This window comes from Symphalangus syndactylus, chromosome 8 (assembly GCF_028878055.3).
Source record: "Symphalangus syndactylus isolate Jambi chromosome 8, NHGRI_mSymSyn1-v2.1_pri, whole genome shotgun sequence".
In the NCBI taxonomy this organism is placed as follows: domain Eukaryota; kingdom Metazoa; phylum Chordata; class Mammalia; order Primates; family Hylobatidae; genus Symphalangus; species Symphalangus syndactylus.
Window position 1 is genome coordinate 111,190,981 of NC_072430.2, and position 26,708 is coordinate 111,217,688.

At 38.3% G+C, this 26,708-nt stretch overlaps 1 protein-coding gene across 1 annotated transcript in view; it reads right to left on the reverse strand.

Annotated features, from left to right (window-relative positions):
• DYTN (dystrotelin) overlaps positions 1–26,708 on the reverse strand; it is a 66,960-nt gene that overhangs the window by 21,800 nt on the left and 18,452 nt on the right. Inside the window, exons 6-9 of the mRNA XM_055287845.1 lie at positions 26,584–26,655; positions 26,166–26,329; positions 21,230–21,341; positions 19,639–19,787 (exon numbers count right to left, since the gene is read on the reverse strand). Coding sequence (XP_055143820.1) covers positions 19,639–19,787; positions 21,230–21,341; positions 26,166–26,329; positions 26,584–26,655 — 497 coding nt within the window. The remainder of the gene's footprint in view (positions 1–19,638; positions 19,788–21,229; positions 21,342–26,165; positions 26,330–26,583; positions 26,656–26,708) is intronic.

Below are 26,708 nucleotides of genomic sequence, written 5' to 3' on the forward strand. Positions count from 1 at the left end.
ACTTCGTGATCTGCCCACCTCGGCCTCCTAAAGTGTTGGGGTTACAGGCATGAGCCACCACGCCTGGCTGGTTCTCCGATTTTTAAAAATAACCTAAGATCTTATGATACTGAGTTGGCAAGTTAAGGCCCTATGGACAGAAGGAAGCCTTGTCTATAAGTTATAACCAGAAGTCTTGGGCAGAGACTTCATATCTATGCACACTGTAGTAGTTTAAAGATGTCAGGGTTGAATGCAACCTATCTTAGAAATGGTCCCCTCAAAGCTGAACTTTGTCCGCTAACGTGGTAAACAACACAGTTCATTGGTTGCATATCAGAGGTGGCACATATTGTTGTGGTTAGAATTGCCCATTCTTTTGGGACAACAGATTAAAGAAAATTCATGTTGCTCAGCCATATGTAAATGAGAATAGGCTTTGTGTCTTCTTAAGGACATCACTATTGAGTCTTCTAATACATGCCACAAAGGAGCAATATAATTTATACTATAATTGCGTACACCAGCACACTACTGTTGCAATCAATTTATAGTTCTTACCTGGATAGACAACTTACAATAGACTTTTATCCTTACAAACATCCAAATTATCTGGTCTACTCCACTCTTCCAGAAAAAGTGTGCAATTGGGCATATTAAATAGACCAAAGGCTGACCAGTAGTTGTGTATTTTGAGGACATTATAGATTTTCTTAGCAGATATTTAGAAACAAAAATGATCCTTAGGAAAAAAATGACTTGATTTCTGGGAGTAAAAGTTGAGCATATTTCAGTTGAATTAAAGTAGAAATTTAAAGATTTGAAAAATAAATAAAATGATACACTTAAAATAGTTTTCTTAACTAATTATTTTGAAAATCTTCATAAAGTAGATAATTCCTTCAAGAAAATAAAATTATCAAAGTTCACTGAAGAAAGCATGAAGAGACTATTAAGTTTGAACAAATAAAAAATGTATGAAACTATTATAAAGCCTCCAGTGCCCAGGGCTTTACTCTTGAATATTAGCAATTGTTAAAGAAATAAATAGTTCCTATGTTAGATAAATTATTTCAAACACAAGAAAAGACGAAATATGACTCAGTTGTTTAATGTAGCCATAAAAACTCAAATGCTCAAAACTGATGCAGATAAGATGGAGTGGGGAGATATTCTGATTCATAAATGTTGCAATTCTAAATAGAAAACAAAATTTAAAGGACATTTAAAGAATAATCTACAAGCAAGTGTAGATTTTAGTTGCAGCAATGCCAGAAATGTTTACTATTAGGTACTCTATTAATGAAATACTTCCAATAAGAAAAAAATGTTTGAAAATTTCACTTGGTGCTGAAAACAGATTTTAAATGAGTAAATCAAAACATCTCCCCCCAAAAAGTTTTAAAAACGAGGACAAGAAAAACACTTCCTCCACATTAAAAACCATCTCAAGCCAACAACTAAAACTGTAATATCTAAAGGAAAAGCACTAGAGAAATGCCTCCACTAAATCTACTCTCATTAAAAATAGTTGCCCCATTAGCTCTTGAATTATCTATCATTGCTCTGAAAGATGTGGAGTCTTTCAGGAATAAAGACCTGAAATAGAAATGAGAGGTTTAAATATTGGAGGGGAAAAGACATATATATACATATATATATGTATATATATATATATATACATATATATATGTATATATATATTTAAATGTATATATACATTTAAATATATATATACACATATATATTTTTGTATTTAATTGTATTTAAATATCTATGTATATAAACATATACATATATGTGTATATATGTATATATTTAAATATATATTTATATTTTATATGTTGATCTTTAAATATATTTAAATATATATATTTTTTTCAGATTATGTGATTGTCTACCTAGAAGCAAGATGTTCAAAATAAACCAATATTTGAGTTTCTAAAAGAGTTCATTCAGAAAAGTTTCTCTTTGCAGGGTAACTATTCAAAAAGCCATAGCTTTCCAAAATATCATCATCAATAACTAAGAAAAAATACAGTGAGAAAAGCCCCTACTCACAATATTAACACAATATGACAGGAAATCAGCTATATATAACCTTTTACTGAGAGACAGAAAAACACTTGAAAAAATAGAGAAGCCTAAATATCACAGAGATAAAAGTTGTTTCCACATCAACATATAGGTTTCATGCAAAGCTAACCAAAATACTAATAGGATTAGTTTTGGCACCTTAGAAATGATTTCAAGATTCTTTGAGAAGAATAATTGTGTTATACAACCCCATCAAAAAGTGGGCGAGGGATATGAACAGACACTTCTCAAAAGAAGACATTTATGTGGCCAACAAACATGAAAAATAGCTCATCATCACTGGTTGTTAGAGAAATGCAAATCAAAACCACAATGAGATACCATCTCAAGCCAGTTAGGAAGATGATCATTAAAATGTCTGGAAACAACAGATGCTGGTGAGGTTGTAGAGAAATAGGTATGCTTTCACACTTGGTGGGAGTGTAAATTAGTTCAACCATTGTGAAAGTCAATGTGGCAATTCCTCAAGGATCAAGAACCAGAAATATCATTTGACCCAGCAATCCAATTACTGGGTGTAAACCCAAAGGATTATAAATCATTCTACTATAAAGACACATGCATACATAAGTTTAATGCAGCACTATTCACAATAGCAAAGACTTGGAACCAATCCAAATGCCCATCAATGATAGACTGGATAAAGAAAATGTGACACATATACACCATGGGATACATAAGTTCATGTCCTTTGCAGGGACATGGATGAAGCTGGAAACCATCATCCTCAGCAAACTATCACAACGACAGAAAACCAAACACCGCATGTTCTCACTCATAAGTGGGAGTTGAACAATGAGAACACATGGACATAGGGAGGGGAAGATCACATACCGGGGCCTGTCGGGGGGTCGGGGGCAAGGGGAGGGAGAGCATTAGGACAAATAGTTAATGCATTCGGGGCTTAAAACCTAGATGATGGGTTGATAGGTGCAGCAAACCACCATGGCACATGTATATCTGCACGTTCAGCACATATATCCCAGAATTTAAAATTTTTAAAAAAGAATAATTGTGTTATAATAGCTAATATGTAAAAATATAAAAATAAAAAGGAGGAAAATGGTTAATGGGTATAAAGTTTCAGTTATGCAAGATAAGCAAGTTCTGGAGGTGTACTAAACAGCAGTGCCTATAGTTAACAGCACTATATATTGTATACTTAAAATTTGCTCAGAGATTAGATCTTGTAGTGTTCTTACCACACGTACAAATTAATTATAATTATAAAGGGAGGAAACTTTAGGAGGTGATGGGTATGTTTATGGCTTTAATGGTGGTGGTTTCACAGGTGCATCTTTATCCCCAAACTCATCAAGTGGTATACATTAAATATGTACAGCTTTCTTTTTCTTAAAAAAACTGATTAAATGGTATTTATATATTTATTTATTAAGACAGAGACTGGCTCTGTCACCCAGGCTGGAGTGCAGTGGTGCAATCTAGGCTTACTACAGCCTCCGCCTCCTAGGTTCAAGCAATTCTCCTGCCTCAACCTCCCAAGTATCTGAGATTACAGGAGTGTGCCACCACGCCTGGCTAACTTTTTGTATTTTTAGTAGAGATGGGGTTTCACCACATTGGCCAAACCGGTCTCGAACTCCTGAGCTCAAGTGATCTGCCTGCTTCAGCCTCCCAAAGTGCTGGGATTACAGGTGTGAGCCACTGCACCCAAGCATGTACAGCTTTTGCATGTCAATTGTATCTCAGTAAATTGGTTAACAAAATGAAATAAAAAGGGAAAACTAGCTTTATGTTAATGGCTGTCAGAAAGCTAGAATAATTCAAATAATGCTGTTCTTATGTAAAAATAAAATGAAAAGCAATTGAGCTGAATAGATAGCATTAAAACATATTCTAAAATGATAAAATTTTTGGTGTATACTACAGGAACCATCACAAAAATTAAAAAGGAAAGGATTTATTCAAAAAAACAAATAGGGGACTCTCTTATCTGACCTCCGATTATGCATCAGAATAAAAACCAGATAGATTTAAAAGCTGTGTGTCAAGATAATCAAATCATGTTAAAATAAAATACAGCTAGAGTCATTTGATTTCTCAATGGATAAACTTTTCCCAGCATAAAAGTGTGTAAGAAATTACAAAGAAAAAGAAAGAGACTGTTAATGTTTTTAGGCTGATCATGGTGGCTCACACCGGTAATCCCAGCACTTTGGGAGACTGAGGCAGGCAGATCACGTAAGTTCAGGAGTTCAAGACCAGCCTGGCCAACACAGTGAAACCCCGTCTCTACTAAAAATACAAAAATTAGCTGGGAGTGATGCGGGCGCCTGGAATCCCAGCTACTTGAGTGGCTGAGGTAGGATAATCGCTTGAACCCGGGAAGTGGAGGTTGCAGTGAGCTGAGATAGTGCCCCTGTGCTCCAGCCTGGGTGACAGAGCGAGACTCCATCTTGAACAAAAAAAAGACTAACCCTTTTATAAGAAATGAAAGTTTATATGTAGGAAGTCATATTATCAATAAGACTAAAAGGAAATAACTAGGAAGAAAGACTTCCCTAGTCAAAATATAAAAAGTTTAAATATATTGGTAAATCAAACTGATTCATCAGTAAAAATGGCAGCAGGTGCTGATAGAGGAAAAGATACAATTGCCTTGTACATTATGTGGGAAAAAGCTTCATTTCACTCTGAGTCAGAGAAATGCAAATTAAAGCAAATTAAATATATTCCAGTGATAAAATTATCAAAAATTAAAACAAGGTAATAGTCAATATTAGCAAGGATCTCGTGAGAAAGGTGCTACATTCACTAGAAGCCTAACTTGGTATTCCTTTCTAAAAGGCAATTTTGCAATAAGCATGAAGAGCCTTAAAAATGTTTGTACTTTTCATTCTTGTGATTCACTTTAGAAATGTATCCTAAAGAAATAATTGGAGATCTGTTTACAAAGAACAATGTATAAGAATTTTAATAGTGAAGTTTTAAATTATAGCAAAAATTAGAAATAATCCAAGTATCAACAACAGTGGAGTTAAATCATATTATGCTTACTTAAATAAAAATTATATAACCATTAAGATTTTTTTATGATGACAATGGAAAATGTTCATAATCTAACTATAGAGAACTATATAATGAATAAATTTTACAGTATAGTCTAAACTAATTTCAAAAAGTTTGTAGGAAAGGAAGTATACCAAAATATTGACAGTGGGGTAATAATGGATTATTTGCCATTTTAATTTTGTTCTTTGTTCTCTTTTGACTTTTTGAAACTTCCTATAATAAATGTATAGCACTTTGTGATTTGAGATAAAAAGTTATTCAATAAAAGAAGGTTTTAGATTTTTCCTTGGTCATATGAATATCTTAAAAAGAATCCCCAAACTAGGGAATACTTCACTGAACCTCACTACAAAATGGTCCAGATTATTTGTGCTTTAGTAGCAGTTCCTTTCCGTTTTGGACTCACCTGGTAATGTGGGTTGCTGTCCTCAGTTCGTTGACCCCGAGACATTCTTTCAGGTACAGGTGTAGGCTTGGAGGCACCTGTGGCTGCTGTTTCCATTGGTCCAGTTGGCCTTACATCCGCTGTTCCTTTAGAACTCTTGTACGGAATGGAGACCCTATTACCGAGTTTTATAAGAAAGTTGTAGCAAATTTAATTATCAGGTATGACATTGAGGAAAGCCTTTTTAGAAAATGTACATCAGATATTGAAGGTTTTACTCACCCACCCCCACAACAGCAATAAAGTAGGCCAACTTTTCTCTCTGTGTTCTTTTCTAGACAATTTTGTTGACAGAGAGTCAAGTAGCCAATAATAGAAATACAAATTCAATTTTCCCTCCTCCTTGACAATCTAGACATGAGAATACAAAGAATTCAGGGATGACAGCAGAAAATCCCCCAGGTCATCTTGTCCAGGTCAGACATTAGGAGTTATAAATGCAAGTATGTGTTTATCATGTCAAATCTGAAAGATATAATGTATCAGACTAGTTTAAGGTCAGGTATATTCTGTTATATAATTCCATTTGGTTTCCTTCTTTTATTCAAAAACTATTTTTAAACATCATCCCAAGTTATGGCAGATACAAAATAAAAAAGCAGAGAACTCCTGATCCCAGATAATTCACATCTAAAGAACAGATAAATATACAATCATTTTAAACATAACATTATTCTTTCTACAAGACACAATGAGAACATAGGGAAAGACACGATTATTCTGTGATATACTTAATTATACCAGGGGTGTGCATTTTGGGGTAGAAGAATAGCGTGACCCACAATTTCTTTGTAACAAACCTTCTGAATGACATACTCTATTCCTACCCCATCTGAATAATTTTTATATCTTGGTATTGTTCTGCTCTGTCTTCATTTGCTCAGGCTGCTATAACAAACAGACTGGGTGGTGGAAGCAACTGGCATTTATTTTCTCACAGTTCTAGAGGCTGAAAGTCCGAAATCAGAGTGCCAGCATGGTCAGTTATACACTGTGTTAGTCAATTTTCATACTGCTGTGAAGAAATAGCCAACATGGGGTAATTTATAAAGAAAAAGAAGTTTAATGGACTCACAGTTCCACGTGGCTGGGGAGGCCTCATAATCACGACAGAAGGCAACAGAGGAACAAAAGCACGTCTTACATGGCAGCAGGCAAGAGAGTGTGTGCAGGGAAACTGCCCTTTATAAAACCGTCAGATCTTATGAGACTTACTCACTATTATGAGAACAGCATGGGAAAAACTTGCCCCCATGATTCAATTACCTCCCGCCGGGTCACTCCCACAACACATGGGGATTATGGGAGCTACAGTTCAGGATGGGTTTTGGGTGGGGAGACAGCCAAACCGTATAATATACACATCATTTTCTGTACTCAGATATTTACAAATATCAATATGTATTTTAAATCTGTTTTTTTAAAAAACAAGGAAATCATTCCAGACACGTTATTCTGCTACTTGCTTTTTTCTCTGATGCATGATGGTGAATTCCTTCCAGTATAGTAGATAGCAGCTAAAACTTGTTCTTTTAAGTGGATTCATTATGTTCTGCAGAATGTTCGTAATCATACATATTCCACCACTTTTCTACGAAGGGACACTTAGGTTGTTTCTGGCCTATTGTCCTGTACTCCAAGGGCCAAATCTTGTGTATATTTTAATGTCTAATAAATACACTCTTCTAAAGTGAATCCTTCTACATGTGTATCCCACCCCCTCTTTGCTGAATGACATTGCTCCAATAATTCTCCCCTGTTGTACCAGTTCATTAGTTTTTCTCCCTATGAATTCATTCCCTCAAACAAATGGGTATACAGGCTCTTTTTTGGTTCCATATGAAATTTAAAGTAGTTTTTTCTAATTATGTGAAGAATGTCAATGGTAGTTTGATGGAAATAGCTTTGAATCTATAAATTACTTTGGGCAGTATGGCTATTTTTACGATATTGGTTCTTCTATTCATGAGGATGGAATATTTTACCATTTGTGTCCTCTCTTACTTCCTTGAGCAGTGGTTTGTAGTTCTCCTTGAAGAGGTCCTTCACATCCCTTGTTAGCTATATTCCTAGGTATTTTATTTTCTTTGTAGTAATTGTGAATGGAAGTTCATTCATGATTTGGCTCTCTGCTTATCTGTTGTTGTTGTATAGGAATACTTGTGATTTTTGCACATTGATTTTGCATCATGAGACTTTGCTGAGGTTGATTAACAGCTTAAGGAGTTTTTGGGCTGAGACAATGGGGCTTTCTAAATAAAGAATCATGTTGTCTGCAGACAGAGACAATTTGACTTCCTGTCTTCCTATTTGAATATCCTTTATTTCTTTCTCTTGCCTGATTGAGCTGGCCAGAACTTCTAATACTATGTTGAATAGGAGTGGTAAGAGAGGGCATCCTTGTCTTGTGCCAATTTTCAAAGGGAATGCTTCCAGCTTTTGCCCATTCAGTATGATATTGTCTGTGGGTTTGTCATAAATAGCTCTTATTATTTTGAGATACGTTCCATCAATACCTAGTTTATTGAGAGTTTTTTAACATGAAGGGATGTTGAATTTTATTGAAGGCCTTTTCTGCATCTGTTGAGAGGATCATGTGGTTTTTGTCAGTGGTTCTGTTTATGTGATGGATTGTTTATTGCTTTGTGTATGTTGAACCAGCCTTGCAACCCAGGGATGAAGCCAACTTGATTGTGGTGGATAAGCTTTTCGATGTGCTGCTGGATTCAGTTTGCCAGTATTTTATTGAGGATTTTTGCATCGATGTTCATCAGGGATATTGGCCTGAAGTTTTCTTTTTTTGTTATGTCTCTGCCAGGTTTTGGCATCAGGATGATGCTGGCCTCATAAAATAAGTTAAGGAGGAGTCCCTGCTTTTCAATAGTTTGGAATAGTTTCAGAAGGAATGGTACCAGCTCCCCTTTGTACCTCTGGTAGAATTCGGCTGTGAATCTGTCTGGTCCTGGACATTTTTTGGTTGGTAGGCTATTACTTACTGCCTCAATTTCAGAACTTGTTATTGGTCTATTTAGGGTTTCAACTTCTTCCTGGTTTAGTCTTGGGAAGGGTATATGTGTCTAGGAATTTTTCCATTTTTTTCTAGATTTTCTAGTTTATTTGCCTAGAGGTGTTTATAGTATTCTCTGATGGTAGATTGTATTTCTCTAGGGTCGGTAGTGTATTCCCTTTCTCATCTTTTATTGTGTCTTTTGATTCTTCTTTCTTTTCCTCATTAGTCTAGCCAGTGGTCTATCTATTTTGTTAATTTTTTTCAAATTAATCCAGCTCCTGGATTCATTGACCTTTCAAGGGTAAAAGGTCAAATTGTTATTTTACCTAGCAGCAGCATTTGACAGTAGAACACCATGCCCTCGTCCTTGAACACTTTCTTCACCTGTATTCCAGGATTCCTCACTTTCTTGGTTTTCTTCCCTCTCCATTCTTTCCTCTTTCTCAGTCTCCCTTGCTGGTTTTTCTTCTTCTCTGCAGCTTTGTAAATGGAGTGTCACAGGGCTCAGTCCTTGATCCTCTTCTACACTCTCTCTTTGGTGATCTCATATAACCTCATGGCTTTAAAAACCATTAACATGCCGACAACCCCCAAATTTGTATCTCCAGTACAGACCCTTTTTTCCAAGTTCCAGCTATGAATAGTCAACTGCTTGGTCAATATCTCCCTGTGGACATCTCAGAGACTTCTCACTCTTAATGTGTCCCAAACTAGACTCCTGATTTCCCCCACAAACCTTCTCTACCTGTAGCCTCCCTATCTTGGTTGATGGCAATCTTATTCTTCTACTTACTATAGAACCACCATGACAATATAATTTAGTGCAAATGCAAGAATAAACACATAGATCTAAGGATGAGAATATAAGTTCTATTAACCCAAGTATACAAGGAAAGCTAATATGTGAGAAAGATGGCATTTTAATTAAGTGGGAAAAAGATCACATAATTGGCTAAAAGATCACATAATCCCCTATACCAGGAAAAAAAGTAAAGCTAGACCCTTGCTAAAATAAATTCCAAACAGATTGAAATTTTAAGTTAAAATTTGTAATAGAAATATTGGAAAAAATTTAGGAAAATGTTTATATAACCTTGCTTCTAACTCTTGGCTCTCTTTACATAGCAACCAGACTGAGAGTTTTGAAACCTCAGATTCTCTACTAACAATCCTCCAATGTTTCCCCAGAGTAAAAGCCCAGGTCCTTACATTGGCCTTCCATCTGCCCCCACTTCCTCACCTCTTCTTTTTTCTTTTTTCTTTTTCTTTTTTTTTTTTTGAGATGGAGTCTCGCTCCGTCATCCAGGTTGGAGTGCAGTGGCTCTATCTTGGTTCACTGCAATCTCTGCCTCCCGGGTTCAAGTGATTCTCCTGCCTCAGCCTACCAAGTAGCTGGGATTACTGGTACATGCCACCATGCCTGGCTAATTTTTGTATTTTTAGTAGAGACAGGGTTTTACCATGTTGGCCATGCTGGTATCCAACTCCTGGCCCCATGTGATTTGCCCACCTTGGCCTCCTGAAGTGCTGGGATTACAGGCGTGAGCCACCGCGCCCCACCTTATTTCTTCTCTTATTACTCTCCTTCCTCATCCCACTCAATCGTGCTAGCCCCCTTGCTGTTCTTTGAATCCATTAAAATTAATGGGAAAACCCGCAATTACTTTTGCACCAACCTGATACCAAGCGTGCTCCCACTTGGTGCTGGCTGTCTCCTCAGTTTGCAGTGTCCTTTTCTCAGATGTCTGCATGACTTACTCCCTCACTTCCTTCAAAACTTTGATCAAATGTCACCTCTCACTGAGGCCCACTATAACTACCATATTTAAATTTGCTGCCAACTCTCCAAGTCCTTATCTTTCTTATCTGCCTCTCCTTTTTTTAAACTTTAATACTTAAATATTTTATTGTATGATATAATTCCTTTATATACCATTTTCATTTGTCTGGTCCTCGCTAGGATGCAAGCTCCAAGAAAGCAGAAATCCTTGTCTGTTTTTCTTCATTGATGTAGCCCAAGTGCCTAGAACAACGTTCAATAAACTTATTGAATAAATATTTCTCAGTGTATTTTCTGAAAATTCTGTAGCCATTTGTACTTCTACCAGATTTCAAGAGCATCTATGTTCTTCCCTCCTCACCAGCAAAGGATGTTGCCATTTATTTTAATCTTCATCTTTTCAATAAGTAAAATGATGATATGTCATTGTTGCATTTTTCTTTTTTCATTTTTCTCTTTGAGACAGGGTGTTGCTCTGTCACCCAGGCTGGCATGCAGTGGCACTATCATGGCTCACTGCAGCATTGACCCCCTGGACTCCAGCGATCCTCCTACCTCAGCCCCCCAAGTAGCTGAGGCTGCAGGTGCACACCACCACACCCAGCTAATTTTAAAATTATCTGTAGAGATGGGGTCTCCCTATGTTGCCCATGCTGGTATCAAATTCCTGGCCTCAAGTAATCCTCCTTAACTTTGGGAGGCAGAACCTTCAGCCTCCCAAAGTTCTGAGGTCACAGGCATAAGCCTGGCCTATTTGCATTTTTTCTAACCAATAGAGAGGCTGAGCATCTTTTTGGGTGTCTAAGGGCCATTTGGAACTCTTCTTCTGTGATTGCCTTTATATTTTGTGTATTTTCCTCTTCACCCACCTCTTCTTCCCCATTTTCTTTTTCTTCTTGAGTTTTTTTTTTTTTTCTTAGAAAGTATGGCCTCTTTATTTTCTGCCACTCAGTTTGAACACATCATCAAATACAGATAGTTATTAATGTCATATGAGCATAAAAGATTTATAAACCAGAAATGTATTTTCTGAGAAGCAACTTGCAAATGACTCAGATAATAAGTTTTATCAGTTTAATTGGTGAAGTCCTAAGATAAAGCAGTGCCTAAATCAGGTTTGTTTACCCTCCGCATTGAAGGCATGTAATGTAGGGAGCATTACAGATCACCAAACACTGTTACAGGACAATAGAAGTACAGCCTGGGAGGCCTTTAGCCTGAGCCTGCCTTGCCCAGGCCTGCACAGAAGGGCAACTATGAAAGAAGGGCAATTAGTGTGCAAAGTAGCATGGCTTATTTATTTATTTATTTATTATTTTGAAACGTTTTCACCTAGGCTGGAGTGAGTGCAGCAGTGCAATCACGGCTCACTGTAGCCTCGACCTACTGGGCTCAAGCAATCCTCCCATCTCAGCCACCAGAATAGCGGGAACCACAGGCATGCACCACCATGCCCAGATAATTTTTAATTTTTTCTGTAGACACGGGATCTCTCTATGTTGCCCAGGCTGGTCTCAAACTCCGGGGGTCAAGCAATCCTCCCATTTCTGCCTCCCAAAGTGCTGGGATTATGGGCATGAGCCACTTCACCTGGTCACATAGCTTATTTTTGAGAACCTGTTAATTGTGGACCAAGAAAACAATGATAGAGTTTGAAGGAAGAAATGTTTTGCAACAGACTCACCATTGACTTTGAACCACAAAGGGAGACTGAGGAAACATTGGCTTCAGGTCAAAAAACCCTGGATAAAACAGGTCCCTCAGGTGGGTGAGGGGCAGGCCAAGTTCATCAAGTCAAGGACATTTTCCTGGCACCACCCTGGGGAGAGGAGCCTTCACCAACCCACCCTGGGCACGGGGCTCCTGCCATTCAGAACCCTCCCAACAACAAAAGGAGCAAGCATTCATTTTTTTCCCCTTACATAACTTTGCATTTAAATATATTCCCGGAATATGGCAGCATGAGTTCTTATGACAGTTCTTGAGAGTTCAGAAACACTCCAGCACCAGCCAAATCCCCTTACTCCTATAAGAGCAAGGGACGCTTTTTTCTCAGTTCCCTAAAAATTTTGAAGTTATACTGAAAAACGTTATAAAAAGAACTACAGAAATAGCGTGCAGGAAAAAAAAAAAGCTACACATTTCCAGTGGATGCCACTTCGCATTCTTCCTTGGAGGGTATCTACAAACTTCATAAGCAATGCCACCTGGCCACAGACCCTTTGCTGTGGGGAGTGCTCAGCTACTTTCATTATTAGCGAGTCAGAGAGAAGTTTCCTTTTGCCCCCATGATCTTACTTTCCAGCACAGCTCCAAGGGCTGTCACAACAGGTTTTCTGTGCCTTTTTTGGTACAAGAACAGGTAGGTCATAGGAAACGTTTTCTGTGAAATGATCTTGCAAATAGCATGAAGAAATTCTGTTGAATTTCAAAGAAAAGATATGATTAAAGGTGCCTGTTGGAAGTAGAAGCCTCGAGGAAATGAAGAGGAAAAATAATTGTAATTTAAGGAGTCCATTTCATTTCTGATACAGAATAATCACAAAAACAAGTATATACTGCTGGCTTTAGTTCCCCATGAAAGATATCCAGCAGGATATCCACAAGGCCACCCCTGTTTTCTGTGCTTCCCTCCTCCTGGGCTGAGTCCTGCAGAGTTGCAATGGGAAGTTCTCTGTGACCAGGTGGTTAGCATGAAGACGCATGTCGATGGTGGCCTCGAATTCCACTCTGAAGTTGGTCTTCAGCATAGGGCAGGTAAACAGCCTGGAGAAGACCATGTATATAGGGACAGAGAGGCCCCTACAAATGTCCCCATGGGCATCTGAATATAAGGAATCTCTGTAGAATCATGGGCATAGCTTTTTGCACACCCACAGGTCTCCATGTGCACCAGCTGCAGCCCCATGCCTTTTCACCACCAGCTCTCCTGTAAGCAGCTGCACGATGACACAGTTCATTGAGTTGGGGTGTTCTTGAATGAGAAATCTGGGGAGCAAGGCTCTCTCTTTGATATTCTGATATTCTGTAAGGTTGCAGGTGTAATCTGTGAAGTCCACAGGACTTGGAATCAACTTCCCCTCCTGAGGAGCAGAGTGGATGGTAAATTCACCGGCCTTTGTCAAGTCCTTGGTCAACAGAGACTGCCTCGTGTCACAGCATAGTGTATACTGAATGTCTGATAATAAGTCTCACACAGAACTTTGCTACCCCTCAGATACAGAAGAAATGTGAAATAAATTTGTTTTGCCATGGGGAAATTTCCTTGGCTTCATCCTTTCTATGGCACTGTTGATAATCTGGATAGGTTTAATGGAATCATAAAAAGCTTCAAACCCGTCCACACTTTTGGCACTGAGTTGGAGGATTGCAATCCCTTCCATTGTCAAAAACACTACTCGACGTGGGACTGAATCCTTACAAGACGTGACCACCACACTGGAGAGCATTTCTCCAGCATGAGAAACTATTTGCTCTTCCATCTTGATGTCCAGGGAGGTCCCTGTTTTGAATTCTCCACAGCAGTCAACACTTCTGACCTCACATCAAGTTTTTCTTATCAATTTTTCAGGGACCCTTTTTATAACATCATTTATCTTATTACCGAAAATATTTTTCTAAGTCTAGGGCTTATTTTTAATTTTGTTTATAGTATCATTTACCATAACAAAATGTTTAAAATTTCATGCTATCATATATATCTGTCTATTCCTTCATGATTTTTTGTTTTTCTCTCTCGTTAGGAGATTTTCTGCTTTTTTCTAATATTTATTTTAAGTTCTTTTTACATTTAAATTTCAATCAATTTGGAATTTATTTTAGTATATGGGGCAAAATAAGGGCCAATTTTCCTTTCAGATGGATAGCCAATTATGCATTATTTTTCCATGAATTGAAATATCATCTTTATCACATATTAGGTTCCCATATATGCTTAGATCAATTATTATATTTTATATTCTCATCCTTAGATCTACATGTTCATTCCCATTTTATACTATATTATTTGGTCATAGTAGTTTTACAGTAAGTGTTAATATCTGTTGTATTAACATCTGTTCTTGAGATATTAATGTCCCTTCTCACTATTCTTCAGTCTCATAATTTTACTATTCTTGTACAACTATTCTTCCAACATACCTTCAAAATTATTTTATCCTATTTAGAAAACCTTATGATTCTATCTGGAAATGCATTAAATCTAAATACAGTAGATGATGCTCTATAAGGCTACCTTGAACAGTGAATTAGGAAATACTGAACCCATTGTTCCTAGAGAAAATACAGGGTTAGGTTCCTGCAAGCCTCTGGCCACAATATTTTTGTCATCTAATCAATGCACAACTTTGTTTTATGTGTTTCTGTATAAAGATGCTTTTTAAATATATATTGTTGATTCATTAGCATTAAACTCATGGTCAACAGCAATATAAATCATACCTGAATGAAGCTTATTTAACACGTGTATTTTTTCATCGAGGCACATCGTAGCCTTGCTGTGCTTGGGAACACTAGACAGCAATTCAGTACCGTGCTTTGGGGCCATTTGCCAAAGTAAAATCACCAAAAAAAAGCACAAATATAAAAAAAAGTGACACAAAATAGACACGAAAAGGACACTTGCTTATAGAATGAGGGCTGAAACAGTAACACAGAGCACTATCTGGTTTGACCTCAGCTGGGAAAACGTGCATTAGGCAACTCAAATTTTTTTTGCCACTCTGCTCATTTCTGCAAATACTGACAAAGCACCAGGAGTGTTAATTTTAGGGGTACAAATAAATTTTTGCAAATAGGCAAATTTGTAAGTATTGAATCTGCGAATAATAAAAATCAACTATTAATTTTTGGAGCAGGTACATTCTTATGCTAGTCTTCTCATTTAGAAATTTGGCATTTTTTCCTTTTGTTCAGGACTTGTTTTCTGTACTCAATAAAATATTATAATTTTATTTGGGTCTTGTATCTTTTTTGTTAAACTTTTTTGTAGTTTCTTTTAAAAATAATTTTTACATGTATTTTGAATGAGATTTTTATAAAATTTCTAGCCAGTTATTGCTAGTAGAGTGAAGAATTTTGTATGTTTATTTTATTTTTCAACCATCATTTGAAGCCTATTAATTCTAGTAATTTTTGCTAGTTAATTGGGGTTTCTTAGTAATTCACAATTAAATTAGCTACAAGGAGAAGTAATTCTGTCTGTTATTTTTCCGCAGTTTAATTTTCTTTTTAACTACGTTTTCAAGAACTTCCTGAAATATTTAATAAGAGTGATGATATTTGGCACCTAACTTTCAATTCTGGTTTTGTAAATGAAAGTATTCTCAGTGCAAACTATCATATGTAAAGGAAATAAAACCACATCAAAAGGGAGAAGGCTTATTACCATGCAGATAGTTTGCTGAATCATTGAACGAATTCAATATTATCACTTGGCAATAACCATTAATCTCTTAGAAGATGGTCAGTGCTAGTGTGCCAATATAATAGGTACCAAAGATGTGTTTTTTACTATTATTACATTGTGATTTAGTAATATTCCACATTCTTTTCTCCTAGATGAGCCACAAATCAGAATTTCTGAACTCATCAAAGTCTAGGGTACACTGAAAATTATTACATTAGAACGTTATTTTGGGGAAAAACTCTACTGTACTTGGGGTGGACAGAGTACAACACATTGACATTTAGAGAACCCTGGCTTTGTACAGCCCTTGCAATTCCCTTTCCTCATCTCACCTCCAGAAATACTACTCTGGGAGTAGAGAGGAGAGGTTATCCCAGTTAACAGGTAAAGAAACTGAGTCATAGAAAAGTGAAGTGACTTCCTCATCGCCACACATGTGGTTAGTTGAGGGCAAGGCTTCTGTCTCTGTTCCAGATTCAGTCAAATTTCATTACCTTGTTCCAACGCTCCTTGATTCTTTCCAGCCACATTCTAAAAGAGCTCATGGTTCACCCTATCTATCTATCCATCAATCCCTCCATCATGCGCTATACATTTTATTATTCATTCAGTCAGTCAGTCTGTCAGTCTGTCATTCAACAAATATTTATTGAGGATTTATCATATTCAGACATTATTATAGATTCTGGCAATACAACTGGAAACAATGGACATTCTTCCCCTCATAGATCTTACATTATAGAGAGGGGCACAGCAATAAATAATGAATAAGTAAGATATAGGATGTCAGAGGGTGATTAAGTGCTTTGAAGTAAAATGGAGCCAGCAAGAATAACTGGGAGTGCCAGAGTGAGGACAGTGGTTGAATGGTAAATGGTTGTCAGGAAAGGCCTTCAGGATGAGCCTACATTTGAGCAAAAACCTCAGCAGGTCTTTGGGAGGTGAGCAGTCAAGCCATGCAGGGAGGTGATCTAGGATTGCCCATCCCCCGAGGTGGCAGCATGCCTGGTGTATTCACGGAGCAGCAAGGACAGCTGTGAGGCTGAAGCAGAACAAGTCAGGGAGAGGTGCAGAAGAGGACCAAGAGCTGGTGGGGAACAGGGTTTATAGGGCCAGGCTAAAGGCCACTGGAAGGACTGTGACTTTCTTGGAAGAGGGAAGGCCACAAAAATGTTTGTGCAGAGGAGTGACATGACCCGGTCAAAATTTGAAAAGGGCCTGTGGCACCAGGAGTAGACCATGGGGAGACCGAGGAGCAAGCAGGGGAACCAGTTAGGAGGTCATGTGACAATGTGGGAGAAAGGGACCACTGAGGTGGTGGCAGTAGAAATAACGAGACTCACTCGGAGTTCAAATCCATTTTGAAGGTACAACCAACAAGATTTGCTGATGGATTGAATTGTTTGTATGACTTTATGAGCCAGGTATTGGAATTGCAAGAGGGAGTGAAATCAGATTCCTTGATGGAGATTTTAGCCAAATGAGAAGGCAGACATTAATCAGATAGTTAGATAAATAAATGTGTAGTTACAAACTATGACAAATCCTTTAAAATAAAGTCTTAAGGGTGGGATAGATCTGGCTTAGCCATATGTGAGGCAGAATCAGGGCTGGAACACAGGAATGAAGCTGGAGAGATTAAGATGGTGGACCAAAAGGACCAAGACTAAGTCATGTTACAACTTTTCATTTTTAGCCTAAAAACGATGGGAAAACGATGGAGGAATTTGATTTAAGGAAGGCATGAGGGTTTGGAAGGGATGAGTGGGTGGGAAGTGCTGTCATGTTTGTGTCAAAAATGTGTAAAAGATCGGTCTGGCTTCAGTAGCCAAAAGAAATGCAAATAAGAGTATGGAGGCTGGGCACAGTGGCTCACGCCTGTAATCCCAGCACTTTGGGAGGCTGCGACGGGCGGATCACTTGAGGTCAGGAGATCAAGATCAGCCTGGCCAATATGGTGAAACTCCGTCTCTACTAAAAACACAAAAATTAGTCAGGTGTGGTGACAGGTGCCTATAATCCCAGCTGCTCAGGAGGCTGAGGCAGGAGAATTGCTTGAACCCGGAAGGCAGAGGTTGCAGTGAGCCAAGATGGTGCCACTGCACTCCAGCCTGAGTATCTCAGCAAGACTCCATCTCAAAAAAAAAGTATGGATCTTTGTGATGTGACTATGGGAATATAGAAATTTAGGCAAGATCTCAAGTATCCAATATATCTAGGTGATTAACATTTTATCATTACTTTCCTAGTGAAAGGTGAAAATAGCTGGCTTTAAGAATAAACTAGAAACTGATATCTTTGTTTTTATTGTTTAATTTAAATTCTATGTGCAATATTAAAGATATACATCAAGATGATATCCAAATTCTCTAACTTTAATCATATATTGATTAACAACCTGATAGGTAAATGTGATATAGGAATAATAGATAGCATCTAATTGTGAGGTCATTGTGTACTTTATCCTTTAAAGAGCCATAAAAACATATTTTAAAATACAGCAAACTTTAAAGCAACAAAATGACCACAGAAATAGGGGTCTGGGATTGAGATGGAGATTTGCTGCTGGATGTCTGAGAAAAGATCAGAGAATTATAAAAGAAATTAACAAGTGAATACCAATTTCATTTAAACTAATCTATTCTTATACTCCCAGTAGGCAAAATAGAAGTGAACAAATATTTCTTTTTCTCAAAAGTGATGAGGCTGGACATTGTGGCTCGTGCCTGTAATCTCAACACTTTGGGAGGCCGAGGTGGGAAAGTCACTTGAGGCCAGGAGTTTAAGAACCCCCGTGAGAAACACAGTGAGACCCCACGTCTATAAAACACAAGTATAAAAATTCAGAGAGCATGGTGGCGTGTGCCTGGGAGGCTGAGGTGGGAGAGTCGCTTAAGCCCCCAAATCCCAGGTTGCAGTCAGCTATGATCGTGCCACTGCACTGCAGCCTGGGCGACAGAGTGAGATCTTGTCTCTAAAAAAAAAAAAAGTGTTTCTCTCCTTTATCTTCTGCTATTTTAAATTACAAAGAAGTGGCTACTTCAAAAATGAAGGTCACAAAAACCTTTTAGAGGTCATCTTTACGTTGATGATCAGGTATGTGATGCATATACTGGAAGTGGCAGGCTGTGCCCCTCTGGAGCACAATTTGGCATTCTGAATTTTGAGGATTAACCAAGTTCGCAATTTTTTATTCAATGATTTTCATTGAATGAGTTTTCCCTTAATAAAAATATAAAAATATTTAGATAAATACATGCATAGAGATGTTGACTCTAGAATTTTGGGGGGCACCATTTGGAAATAGCCAAATGTTCAATAATGTATTGCTTGTGAATTGTGGCAGTTTCTTATAAGGAAGAGAGTAAGGCCATTAAAAACGATGTTTTGGGAACTAAGAATGAAAAATTGTATCTATAGCATAATCCCTGTTTTGGTTAATCTCTGTTTCACGCTAAAATGTGAATAGCACTCATCTGTGAGTGGTGGTATGCTGAGTGTCTTTCTTTTCCTTTTTTTTTTTTTTTTTAAATAAAGTACTAATTCTGAATTAGGCTTCCAAAAGCAAACCAGCAGAAACTAGGAATATAACAAAGTTATTCAAATATTCTAATATTAAAAATCTTCTTTGTCTTTCTGATGGTTTCAGTTGTAGAAATAACTCTAAACAACTGGATGGGTCACCAAAAGGTGTTGTGGCCTTTTAGTTCTACTTCGAAATTAAAGGCCCTTTTTAGAGGAAAAAGAAATCTGAAGTCCATCCTTCACCCCTCCTCCTGCCTTGTCTAGGATCTTCAGCATTAGAAAGATTGCTGGCTGGTTACCATTAACACCCAGGGCCCTTGGCGGCTGCTCTGCGGGATCAGCCTATCCTCGCAGCCACTCACCTGGCCTGCGCGTGGTGAGGCACACCCTTTGGATTCACCTGGTCCAGCAGCTGCTGCCTTCTCGCTGCTTCTTTCTTCCTACAGCACCCCTGAAGAAGGTTGTTTCTGAGGGTCCTGAAGAGAAGTTTTGTATTCTGCATTGCTGACGTCTGCTGAAAGGGCCAACATTTTTAAAAAGCGTCAGATCAGTCTACATGTGGTCTTCTTTCCTTACTTGGATGGACTGGCCACCATGAAAGTTTTTGGAATTATTTCTCTTAAGTCCTCAGAAAAATAATCTTACCTCCTTCTTGTCCCTGAATTTCTTCACATTCTCATAGAAATAGCATAAGTCTCCAAATTAAACACCCCAAACCCCCTCAATAAGTCCTCTTCCTTAGAGTAACCCTGTCATTTGGCATTCTACACCTAGAGGAGGGTGTCAAAGGGGACGAAGCCTGTGGTTGCTCACAGTTAGGGTTGTGGATGCCTTTGAGAACTGGATAACTCATGGATTTATTTCCAGCGAAATACTCACACATTCCATTCTGTATACAATTTCAGTGGACTCACAGGCCACCTGAAATCCATTTATTCACCCCAAGTTAAGAACCTCTACCAAAAGGAAGCAAAGAAGGAATGAGATGTCTCATTTCAAGGGTTTCAGCACTTGAAATTTAAAGCGTAATAACAAAGTGGCCACATGGTGTCACTCTAACATCAACAAATCCAAGACTTTTAGAACTAGGAAGATGGATCCTAGGCCTGTGAACCTGAGGACCTGGGTGAGGCAATGCCCACTGGAAATTATTTGGCAAGATTCAGACACTTGACCTTTGCGGGCCATTCATGTAAAGGAGAGAAGGAGGGAAAACTATCCTTGGCAAAGTTAATTAATCAACATCCTTCGCTATTGTGGTATTTGAGGAGGTTGCCATCTGTGTGAAGAAACTTACTCACTGGAATTTAGTAATGAAAAGAAAATGTTCTTTCTGGGAAAAAATAGAATGCTTTTTGCTAAAATGTATTATGCTATTTCTCTTCTTACAAAGAACTGAATTCACTTGCTAGGTATTTATAATTTTAAAAAATTTGAAAGGCAGCTGTGAAGTTTTAGTTGTATACTTTTTCAGTCAACATTGAGATAATAATCTTTCTTCTTTCCTAAAGAAGAAATATTTGAAATGTATGGTTCAGGAAAAGACATGTTAAAAAAGAAAAATTCTCCAAAAATATATTAGTAACTAGAAGTCTTGCTGCATCATTTTTGCCGTATCAGAGCCCTTCTCTTTTCCGTCTGTACCCATTTCCAGTGCTGCTCCCTGTAACTCTTCACTGACATTTTCTATTCCAGAGTATCTGATCAATTACTTCAGACTGAACTCTGGCCTTTTCTTCTGCCTGAAAACTTTCACTGAGACACATAATGTGAAGAAAGCATACTTATATTGAGAGATATTCAAGGTGGAGTTTGCTACTTGCTTAGTCTTAAATATTGTAATGTATGACAGGAGCAGAATCTGTGGTTTCACTGGAGGGAAAGTTTTTTTCATGGCTATAGCTTATACTGAATTGATCAATGCATAGTTTGGTATGTGACATTAAATGTTACCTGAACGCAGTGCTCAATGACAGGATGAGACTTCTGATGGGACTTGCTGTGAAGACCAGATAAGAAACACATCTGGCAGATGTCAAAGTTGAGACACTTCAGACAGCGGTATCTGCCAATTAAAATAGAAGCACAGCTTACATCACTAGTAGATGAGAAAAAAAAAAAAAGAATATCCAGGTGGAGAATGAGCAACCCAAAATATACAGAAGATGTCTGAGCTGCCAAATCGGTGTAAAGTTTCTCCCAAACCATGGGATTATTAAATGACTCTAATGCATTTATTTACTCAAATAAATCTTCATATGATAGTATTTTCAAATGGCATTATATTAATGCCATATACGCTATGGTATAGAAGTCTGATTTATTTCCCAAACTACGAAGTGCCTTCTATATGCAGGGTGCTGTGTGCTACAACCTTTAGGATAAACCCTTAAATCTGCAGCCGCGTTTTGTGCAGCTGCACAACGCACTCAAATACTTTGAATTTAATAGCTAATTTAAAAAATAGATTTCAATAAAATCAAATTTTGGCTTGTCTTAAACTTTTGCAGGGTATGATAATATTGGGCCTGTATTCCTGCATGGTGTTGGGGAAAATTAAGCCATAGATAACAAATTTAAAAATAAGCACTTGTCATTTTATAGACGTCTGTATGTAGGAAAGATATAAAGTGGAGGAGGGGAATTCCTCACCACACCCAAGTTTCTTGACCCATCAACATTGGAGATTTTTTCTTTATGAGAAATGACAGCCTTAAATCCCTTTGTGGTCAGAAGGAGAGAAGAGAGTCTTGAGACACTCTGGTTAGGAAGGGTGTCCCATAATACTCAGGAAACTATTGTGATGTTAGTGGGGAGCCAGTAAGACCTAGCAATCATCAGTTAGTAACTCTTAAGGATATTTGAGTGGGACCATGTTGTTTGTCTATAAAATAACAGGGAGCTATACATTTTTCCCCTGATATGTAAATTCTCTTCTCTAACTGCTGTGTGTGTGGTATAAAACTCTGTCCTCATATGGTGACAGTTGGTGAGAACCAGGCAGCAGCTTCTCCTTTTAGACTGGACATACAGTTCTGAGCTAGCCATAGTCCCTACCTGTCCTATTTCCTTCATGTATACCACTTGCCTTGCCTTTTAAGCATTTGGGTTTTCAACCTCTCTCTTAAAAGTTACAAAAAAGAAATATGATAAGATTCCAGTGCTCTTAAATTTCATATCTTGTGGCAAAACTTTGACATGGAAGGTTGAAGTAATAACTTCCAGAATTAGGTGATGTGTGATTAAGTGCCAAGTGAAAGGCATGGAGAAGAGGGGTATAGCAGGGAGGCAGAGGGAGAGCCCTATGGGCTGGTGTGGTCTGGAAAGTGAGGCTCATGCTATACATGGAAGGCTGGGCTGGAGATTAAAGCAAAGGAAATCCCAAGTAGAAAGAAGAGGAGGAATAAGGTAACAAAGATTGGGATGAGTAAGAAGGGTTTAGAGGACATTACATCTATCAGACCTACTAATTGCCCTGAATAACAGCAAGAAAAAACCTTGGAAAGCTTCTGAGACCAGATGGCAGAAGGTCTGATGGTCTGATCAAAGTCATTTAGAGGCAGAGCAAGAGAATGTAAATACCTTGAGATCGCCCCTCAGCTACCCTTGTCCACTGCTGTACTTCCAACCCTGACTCCCATGACAGGATGTTAATAAATAGTGTGGGATGATATAATAGCAGCTAGCATTTTTGTGCCTGTTCTATGTGCAGGCAGTGTACATTTTGACCCAGTTAATCCCCATGGAAATTCTTGGGTATTCTTACAACTACCCTCATTTTGCAGATGAGGAAACTGAATTAAAGAGAGTTTAAGTAACTTGCACAAAGTTACACAACTACTTAGTAAGTAGTAGAAGATTTTGAGTCTCAGGTTACTATCTGAATTGATGGCCTGCCATTTTAACCACTAGAATAGACCACCACTCCTCAAGGCAGGAGGCTTAAGTTTGAATTAACATACCACCATTACTACTTATAGTAGTACTAATAGTTGAATTGGAAACTTAAGCTCACCTAAGTTTAGGAGAATGCCTGGTACATGGTAGGTTTTTCAATGAACGTTAGTTGAAGGAAGTTGGATAAATGACTTAGTTTCTTCAACTAAGGAAAAATGGAGCTAGTAAACCCTATCTTCCTGGCCTTGCAAAATTTTTAGAAAACTTTAAAAGTTGTTCAACATACATAAATGGGAAGACATTCACTTTTTCAATGAAGTGTACAACATAATAAACTATTTTTATAAGGATTATTTGATGAGCCATCCCTGCTGGCTGCTTTATCGAGCATTAACTAGATGGCCGTGATTAACTTATCTAGGATAATATGCTGCTCTATCCTTAAATTTGTTCCTCTGTGCTCTGAAACTACCTACAGGTATATGAGAATGGTTATTGTGTGGGTAATGAGTTGGCCTGTTGTTGATGTTTTTACCAATATAGAACCCAGGTTTTCTCCCAATTTCATTTCAACCTTCCATGGCTATCACACAGCAAAAATGCTGACATGTCCTTCTAGAATTTTTATCTTGGATTAAGGCCACTCTATGGTCTTTGCACCTTCTCTTTCTTTAGAAGGCCAAATCTTTGTCCTCTTGCTGCTACCTGCAGATCTGCAAATACATGTCCTCTAACATGGCTTTCTTCATCTCCCAAAAAAACAGAGCTACTGGTTGAGTTTTTTGAGATCCAAAAACACAAGTTTAAAGTTAGGATTATAATATATCCAGGCAACTTTTAATAGAATCCGAAGTTTAGAGCTAAAGAAGTCTCAGACATCATTTGATCTACCCTGCTGAATTTTACTAAAAACAAAACAAATCAAAAAACAAAAACCCCAAACTGAGGTCCAGAGAGGTTAAACACCTTGCCCAGGTCTCCTAGCTCTTTGTATATAGGACACCTGTTTATTGCCTTGGATGTATAAGAGGAAAGATGATTTACATGGAGGCATTTTAAAGAAATTTTGTTCTCATTCTCAACAGATACTTGAAGTATAGCATTTCTCGGCCTCTGCCTTTGCCATTTTTAGGGGCAACTTAAGTAAGTCACTCAAACTCTTTGAGACTCAATTTTTGTCATCTATAGAATAGAAATAGTATCTGCTTTATGTTATATATAATAATTTTGAAAAAGTATTTCAATGTAAAAGTTGTGTTTTATATAATTGCAAAGTTAATCCTGTACTTGACCTAGGGGAGGACTTGCAGTAACTCCTTAACTACTACTTGCTTATTGGTTAAATGATTATAATGTACTCATAACATGGTAACTCATATTCAGATTTCCCCATTGTCCAATATAAGTAATTTATTTTTCATTGTAGTATGAATATTTCCTTGTCCCTGCTTGCTTGGTTTCCAACAGTCCTGTTCATTTATATGTTTTATTGTTTAAAGTTCAGTTCCTTGCAGAATTTTCATCAATGAAGTTTCACTGTGTACTGCAAATTCTCTGCAAACCCAAGTCATTTTCTCGGCAAAATTAAAACTGGATCTCCAGTTTTTTGGTGTACCAAGCAGACCTATTTTACCTCCACGGGGAGCATATTTCAATTCTGGGTTAGCTAAGGTCAGGAAGCATGGGAAGGGAAGGGGAACAAAGTGAGCAGGAACTGAGGCCTGAGGCCTCTTGTCCCCTTCTCCTTCCGGGAACCCTCAGTTTTGCCTCGTAATTAGCTACCTGATGTCCCAGAGCTTTAGTCTTCCCATATCCCCAGCCCCTGTTCACTCATCGTGAATAATGGCATCTTCCATGCCTGGCCTACACCTGGTGGTTTCTTTCTCTTCTCCCAAGCTTTAATGATAACTCCAATTTTACTTCCCTATGGTTTTATTTATGGGAGACCTACAACACTCTTTCTCTAGGATGGGATTTTGACTGTTAGCCTCAAATCTATGGAAATATTTGAATCTCCCACCTCCAAATCTAGCTCTCAAATCTGCTTTTTGCTCCAGGTGGAGAGAAGGTCAGGCCCGAGCTGCTCTCATGAATGCTGATGATCTCTGTGAGTCTGAGGCTCGTTTGCAGTTGTCTGCACAGGGAGGCAGCAGAGCATCATGGCTGCAAAGCAGGGACTCTGGATTTAGGCTGCCAGCCTCTGCGGCTTGCTAATCATGTAGGTTATTTAACTTCTCTGCAAATAGGGGATAAGAATACAACCCTTTGTATAGGCTTACAACACATTTTAAATGAAATGACCCATGTGAACTGCTCAGCTTGGCATTTGTCTAACACTTAAAAGTAGTGTTGTTAGGATGATGATGATGATGATGGATGGCTCCAAAATTTAAAAGGTTTCTTTGGAACAAAAGACAGGCCAGGTTCAGTGGCTCACATTTGTAACCCAATGCTTTGGGAGGCTGAGGCAGGAGGATCACTTAAGATCCGGAGTTGGAGACCAGTGTGGGCAACACAATAAGATCCCATCTCTACAAAAAATAGAAAATTAGCTGGGCATGGTGGCATGTGCCTGTACTCCCAGCTACCCAGGAGGCTGAGCTGCAAGGATGACTTGAGCTTAGGGGTTTGAAGCTGCAGTGAGCTATGATAGTGCCAGTGCACTCCAGCCTGGGTGACAGAGACCCTGTCTCTAAAAACAAAACAAAACAAAACAAAACAAAGACAAAATGTATTCCCCTTAGAGGAAGAAAAGTGTCTATTAGTCACATTATGCGTCAGTGGACAAATTTAATATTTCATCCATTACAGAAGATAAAAGACAACTTATTATCAACCAGGATGCCTCTTGCCAGGAAATCATTGAGCCAAAAAAAGTCAACTGAATTTCAGGTGTGTAAGGAGGACCCCAAAAAGAATCTGAAGGGATGCAGCTCCAACTGTAGAACCATGTGGAGAATGATAATCCAAGAAATGCTGCTGATGACTGTACCTGAGTCCCGTGATTGGGAAAGTCCTGCAGATGGTGCACCGAGCAGGGTGAGTGACCCTTTCAGCAGCTGATAACCGATGGCAGGTCGGGAGCCACAGGAGGATGGGAGGCTCAGATTGGACCCAAGACAGGAATTTCTCTTCTTTGATTGCTGGGCTCAACACCTGAAAAACAATGGCACCCTAAGACGTGTTTTTAGGCATGATTTGATATTTTCATTTTCTTTTCTGACTCTAATTCTGTCAGCTCTGCTGAAGAAGTTTATCATAGGAAAAGCTGGAGGTGAGACTACCTCCTAAATTCAGTTATCTGAGATGCTGTGTGGAGTAATAATAGGTCTGTAATGTAAATCAGTCAGCAAACTATCCCAATACCCCGTGTCTGTCCCCAACCCCAGGGACATTTGCAAGGCACTCACCCCTTGGAAACAGCTGCGGGTGGCACTTTCCACAGGGCACAGAGCACGACTCTCTCCCACGACAGTTGGGATCTGCAAGAGACAACCTCATCTTAGCTGTTAGAAAGTGGAGAAATATGTCATCT